Raw genomic sequence first — 6,839 nt, 5'->3', positions numbered from 1 at the left:
CCGCCGTGGGAATACACATGCAGCATTTGGGTTCCAGGTCCGGTCGGACAGGGACCAGTTCCTCATTCTCTTGGACATGAAGCACTTTCCCCCCAAGGATCTGACAGTGAAGGTACTGGAGGACTTCGTGGAGATCCATGGCAAACACAATGAGAAGCAGGTGAGCTTGGGCACACCATTCTTCCTGTGGGCTCTGGACCCCATAGCAAGAGACAAGTGAGACGATCTGATCTCGGCGTCAGCGAGATCTCTGGAAGCAAAGTCAATGTCTCCGTGCCTGCTGAATCATCCCTGTACTCAGGTGGGTAGGCAGGCAGGCAGGCAGGCGGGTGATTGGTTGTAAGTCCTGGGACCTGATGGTCTAGCTGAGAGCTTTGGACGTGGCCTCCTCTGATCTGTCACTGGCTCCTTCTTGATGACAGATCAGGACCAGGACTCCAGGGGAGCTCAGTGTCCACATTGCAACCCCTGAGCCAATGTACATACATCCCATCTTTGAACAGAGAGCCCAAGACAGTAGTGATCATTTGTTCATCTGTGAGTCCTCCAAATGTTGTAGGTGTGTGGACCATAGCACCTATGACTGGTGATCTGAGTATCTCAGATTTGTAGAGCAGAGCTGAGATCTGGAAGGTATGGCCTGAGGTCACACAGCTCATACAAGACAGACAGAGCGGGGTCTGTCCAGTGGTTACTCTCCCACTCACTCTGCCACATGACCTGCCCTGGATGACTCTTGCTTGTTTGGAGCCCCCTGGCACCTCTCTGCATGCAGGGGCTGGGTTTGGCTTTGGGAGAACAGAGAGTGGTGGTGTGTGGTGGAGCTCAGGCACTGGTCTGGCAGGGGATAGAATCTCAAAACCAATAGGTGTGCAGCTTTCCTAGGTGGGAGGGAAGGGGAGAAAGGTCTTGCTGGAGAAGTTAGCACTGGTCTTCATTCCCTTTGGCCCAAGTTTTATTGTTGAAGGTGTTGTTGGTGGTGCTGGGTGGTAAAACCTAACTCTACACTTGCTGCATCCCCCTCAAACTGAACCTGGCAAACCAAAACAATTTGGTTGCTATGGAATCAACTCCAACTCATAGTGACCCCATATGTGTCAGAGCAGAATGGTGCTCTGTGGGATTCTCGATGGTTAGTTTTTGGAAGTCAATGACCAAGCTTTTCTTCTGAGGCACCTATGGATGCACTTGAACTTTCAACCTTTCAGAATGCAGCCAACTGTACTATTTGCACCACCTAGGGACTCCTGGTATGGTGCTGCAGGATAAGCATTGCACTGCTAACCATGAGGTTGGCAGTTTAAATCCAAAAGTTGCTCCTTGGAAACACTATTCAGGGTTGCTATGAGTTGGAACTAAATAAAAAAAAACACTTGTTGTCGAGGTGACCCTGACTCCTGGTGTCACCATGTGTACTAGAGTAGAACGGTGCCCCATAGTGTTTTCGGTGGCTGATTTTCCAAAAGTGGGTTGTCAGACTTTACTTCCGAGGCACCCCGTGTTGACTCCATCCTGCAGACTTTTGGCTAACAGCTGAGTGTGGTATATGTTTGCACCGTATAGATACTCCAAGTATCTAAATAAGTTGTCTTTAAGCAGAAATACACATAAAAGAAGGTTGTATATTGATTGATGGATGGAAATATTGTCACCAAAGACTTGGAGGAAACGTGCCCTGTATTTTCCCTAGAGGGAACAATTCTGTATGTACTAACTCAGTGCTCATGGTGACTTTATAGAACATAATTACTGTGATGATGAGAACTAGCTGTATCTCTTGGGGAGTATTTAGTTTGGGAGCTGTCTCCACCCAGCCCCACTCTGCATCTGTAAATTCTATACCATATACGGTACAGGTGGAACCTTCTCTGGCATTAGGGCTTGGATGGTCACCTGCTGCAGAGGTGTCTTTGACCACACCCTTCCCCTTTGCCCACCCCCATCCCCCAGGATGACCATGGCTACATCTCCCGTGTCTCCCATGAGTTCCACCGTCACTACTGCCTGCCCTCCAACGTGGACCAGTCAGCCCTCTCCTGCTCCCTGTCCGCGGATGGCATGCTGACCTTCTTTGGCCCCAAGGTCCAGTCTGGCACAGACACAAGCCACAGCGAGCGGGCCATTCCTGTGTCCCGGGAGGAGAAGGCCACCTCTGCACCCTCGTCCTAGGTGTGGCGCTGTGCTGGGCTGCCTATTTGCAGCCCTCCCTTACACATTGATCCTGGGATGTTTGTCATTCCTTTGCTTTCCTCTCTTTGGTTTCTCATCCATCTTCTAAGATGGGACAGAGTTTGAGAATAGCCAGTAGAGCATGAGACCTTGGCCAGATGTGCGGTGGCCCTCAAGGTGACTCCTAAATCTCAATATCAGCCAGTAGCAGAAGTGCCCACCCTCCATTCTCCTGTAGACAACATTCTCATCCACCAGGGAAGGCGGCCAGTACTAGCTCTACTGAGAATCAGAAGGAAGAATTTACCAGTAAGTGCTTTGAGAAGTGGACCAGCTTCTAGGGATGGGGTGGGGAGAAAACAGCCCCTTGCTGAGGCATCTCAGGATGGCTTCTGGGTTTCAAGTCAGAATTATCTTGATGCCCAAAGAGATGCCTTCCCTTAGTGGTGCCTGTTTCAGGTCAAGGTGTTGGTCCTGCCCAGGTGTGCCCAGGTATGAGGCTGGCACAGCATCTGAGCCCTTGCAGAATGGGCTTTCACAGCCTGCTTCTCTCAGACCATTGTCCCTTGAACCTTCTTTCCTTACTTAGCAGCACTCTGGGGCACTGGTCACCTCAAGCACTCGTAGCCCGAGGTCATCAATAAAGAATGCTGACATGCAGCTGGGGTCTCTGTTCTCTGTCTCCACCACTGGCTAGTGGGCTGGCCACCCCCCACCCCCCACCCCGCTGTGTGTACCTGGCCTAGACAAGACCCTGGCTGCCTACCTCCCTCCCAACCTCTTGACATCCGACTTTTCGGGGAGGGTGAGGGTTTGGGGTGAAGAATCTGGACTTCAGAGGACTTGAGGGTAGGGTAGGAGAGAGGGTAGCAGGTATTTTCTGTCAGCCTTCCATGGCTGAGGGGCCAGGCTGTGTAAGGGACTGGGCTGTGGGGCCATGGTGGGGGAGCCCCCATCCTAACCAACTTCCTGCCTGAAGGTGTGCTTTCACTCTCTTTCCACCCTGACCCAACACTCCTCGAGGACCCACCCCCTAGGCATTGACTGAGCTGGTGGTCAGTACACAGCCATTCTGGTGGTCAGGGTCACACCCCAGGCTTGCCATGCTGGAGTGGGTCCAGAGCACACTCTGACCCCTGTCTTTGTGGAGCAGACATGGAGCCCGGGATATCTGGTGTGTGTAGGCACCAGGTGGTGGTGGTGATGACCCCAGAGCAGGTCAGCCCTCCTGCTGTCTCCTTGACTCCCCCAGGGGAAAGGAATGGGGAATCAGGGAGAATAGTGCTGCTTGGGAACACAGGCCACACTCCCGCTCCCTGAGATAATGGTGAAGGGAGGGAGGCTGCTGGGAGGAAACCTGGAACAACGAACAGGGGGACACAGGGGAGACAAATAATCCAAAAGGGTCCCTGTTCAATGTTCGGTGCTATTTTCAATGTTCGGTGCTATTTTCATTTAAAGTAAGCTCAGTCACTCACACTCATTCACACACTCACACTCATGCACACGCTGGCACACAGATACTCTCTTATGCTCACAAACCCTCTCACACACCCACACAATGATGCACCGCATATCTAGTTCCTTTCCTTTGGGCCTGGGCCCCTTGGAAACACCGTCCCCTTCACTGTGGGAGTCCTTTGACCACTCTCAGTACTCTTGCTCACCTCCTGGCTCCCAGCACCAATGGTGCTCTGCTCTACCATTTAGCCCACACGTGTGAGGAAGGGCTGCCATGGACAGGCAGGATAAGTGGCTATTCTCCTTTGAGACTGGAACAGGGTATTCCAGAACATCAGAGTCTCTGGGTCACCTGTCCAGTTCCTTCAGGTGAGCACCAGACCAGCGTCCTTGGTGGGTCCCCCTCCTGGAAGGCCAGGTGGGCGTGGCGTCCTGTTGGGCCTGCTGCAGTCAAACACTGCTATGGTTAGATACAGATGACTTCTGTTTGCTACGGTTCTTATCTGACCCTTCACTGGGAGACCACGTGGGGCGGTCTCAGAATCCTGACTGTGCACAGAGCACTGGGACAGAGAACTTACCTCACATGCAGGCTGCTCCCTCCCATAGTCCACCTGTCGGTTCCAGGGCTGCAGGCTTAGGAAGGGTTCAGTTGGTCCCTGAGACATGGGGACTGTGAGCCCGCTTTACCTTCAGGCCTCTGATCCAAGCTCCCGGGGCTTTGTCTTCACTAAAGTCTCTGAAATGTATACACACTGAAGACTCTGGCCAGGGGCTGATTTGTTTCTCTGAACTGTCCCAGGCTTCACAGAGCACCCTGGAAAACCTGCTCAGTGTCCCTGTGCTTCCTCTCTTGCCTGCAGCCAGCCATGGCCACAGCCTTGGGAAGCACAGTGGGCAGCTGCTGTCTCCACAGTCTAAGGGTCTGCTCTTCAGCAACACCTCCCGGCCTGCGTGTTAGTGTCAGACTAACATTCTCACCCCACAGCAACCCCAAGGTAGGCATCACTGTCTTCTGACTGGAATTGACTCAAGGTCACCCAGCCGTCCAGTGTCCAGGTCTAGAAGCATGGACCTCACACAGGGTTCATTCCCATGAACCCCTCAGGGGGTCCTGGCTCTGCAGGGTCACAGCCAGACCTGCCTGGTGCTAGCCCTAGCTCAGAAGGAGAAAGCACAGCTCAGGTTATGCTGCCTGGAGGTTCTCTGGAGGTGGGGGCGCAGGGTGGGATCTGACCTGTCCTCAAAGCCCCCGGCCCACACTCAGCACCTGTGCTTACCCAGTGTTGACTCCGCAAATTGCTTCAGGAAGAACTTGGTGTAGATGGTTAACACACTTAGCTGTTAATCCCCAGGCTGGAGGTTCGAATCCATCAGAGGCACCTTGGAAGACAGGCCTAATGATCTACTTGTGAAAAGTCAGCCACTGAAACCACTGTGGAACATAATTCTGCTCTGACACACACCGGGTTATCATGAGTTGGAGTCGACTCACCAAAATAGTTTGGTTTTTGGAAACCAAGAGGATTATCTAAATGAACTCCTCACCTCCACCCCGCCCAAGCTCCGAAGCTCACCTCCACTACTGGTGCTGGCCTGGGAGGCCTCACCTACATGATGGCATGGTGTCCTCTGGTCCTGCTGCCAGAGTCTCAGCCAGCTGGTACCCCATCTGCATCTCACTCACCATATCACTCTGGCAGACGAGGTCTCTTTGTATCTATTTTGCTTTTCTGGTGTGTTCTCCAACTCTGCTGAGATGAGTCCAGGTCAAAGGGTACCCTCCAATAGTCCCAGGCAGCTATGACTTAGCAGTCCATTCAAGAACGTGTGGCAGCCACCTCTACAGAACCTGGAATGATAGGATTGGTCAGTAGTCTTCAATCTTGCCAATGTGAGAATACACCAGAGTATTTCATAGAATCCTGTACCTGCTTTGAAGGAGCACTGGTAGCATAATGGATTACGAGCTGGGCTGCTAACTGCAAGATCAGTAGTTCGAAACTTCCTGTCTCTCCATGGGCGAAAGATAAGGCTTTCTGCTCCCATAAAGAACTGCAGCCTCAGAAACACTATACAGTGAGTCAAAACCCACTCCATGGCACACAACCCCTGCCATCACTCACCCTGACTAGACCTGGGTCAGAGCCTGGAGACATGGAGTCTGGATACCTGTGTCTTTGATAATCTCTCTGGGTGACAGACACCACTTGTCTGTCAGTTTGTCATACTGTGGTGGATTGTGTGTTGCTGTGATTCTGGAAGCTATGCTATGGATATTTTAAATACCATCAGGGTCACCCATGGTAGATAGGTTTCAGATGAGCTTCCAGACTAAAACAGACTAGGAAGAATGAAAGACGGACTAATTCCAAATATTTAGTCACTGAAAATCTTATGAATAGCAGTGGAACACTGTCAGCACCAGATTGTCAAATATTGAAACATGATGAAGAGCACCAGAATATTGTCAGATATAGTGCCTGAAGGTGAGCCCCTCAGGTTGGAAGGCACTCAAAATGCAACTGAGGAAGAGCTGCCTCCTCAAAGTAGAGTTGACAACGATGATACGAATGGAGTAAAGTCCTCGGGACCTTCATTTGGTGGTGGGACACAACTCAAAATTGTGAAGAGAAACATCCATTAATGATCAGAACATGGAATGTACAAAGTATGAATTTAGGAAAATTGGAAATTGTCAAAAATGAAATAGAATGCATAAACATCGATCTCCTAGGCATTAGTGAGCTGAAATGGACTGGTAGTGGCCTTTTTGAGCCTGACAGTCACATGGTTTACTATGCTGGGAATGACAAATTGCAGAGGAATGGTGGCACATTCACCATCAAAAAAGGACATATCAAGACCTGTCTTGAAGTACAACACTGAGATAGGATAATATCCATATACTTTAAAGGATGACCAGTTAATACCACTATTATTCAAATTTATGCACCAACCACTAAAGTCAGTGAAGTTGAAATTGCAGAATTCTACCAAATTCTTCAGTTTGGAATTGATCAAACATGCAATCAAGATATATTGATAATAACTGTCTAATGGAATGCAAAGGATGGAAACAAAGAAGAAGGATCAGTGGTTGGAAAACATGGCCTTGGTAATATAAATGATGCTGGAGATCGCATGATAGAATTTTGCAAGACCAATGACACACTCATGACAAATACCTTTTAAAGAAATAACATAAA

The 6,839-nt window shown here is 50.3% G+C and overlaps 1 protein-coding gene across 1 annotated transcript in view; it reads left to right on the top strand.

Moving 5' to 3' along the window:
- The window catches only part of CRYAA (crystallin, alpha A), a 3,678-nt gene extending 1,509 nt beyond the window's left edge, over positions 1-2,169 (top strand). Inside the window, exons 2-3 of the mRNA XM_006870815.1 lie at positions 24-160; positions 1,951-2,169. Coding sequence (XP_006870877.1) covers positions 24-160; positions 1,951-2,169 — 356 coding nt within the window. The remainder of the gene's footprint in view (positions 1-23; positions 161-1,950) is intronic.
- Positions 2,170-6,839: the final 4,670 nt, after the last annotated feature.

The sequence above is a fragment of the Chrysochloris asiatica genome, unplaced genomic scaffold, assembly GCF_000296735.1.
Source record: "Chrysochloris asiatica unplaced genomic scaffold, ChrAsi1.0 scaffold00154, whole genome shotgun sequence".
Classification (NCBI taxonomy): domain Eukaryota; kingdom Metazoa; phylum Chordata; class Mammalia; order Afrosoricida; family Chrysochloridae; genus Chrysochloris; species Chrysochloris asiatica.
The sequence above is the reverse complement of the archived record's forward strand: the minus strand, read 5'-3'. Positions and strand labels throughout refer to the sequence as shown.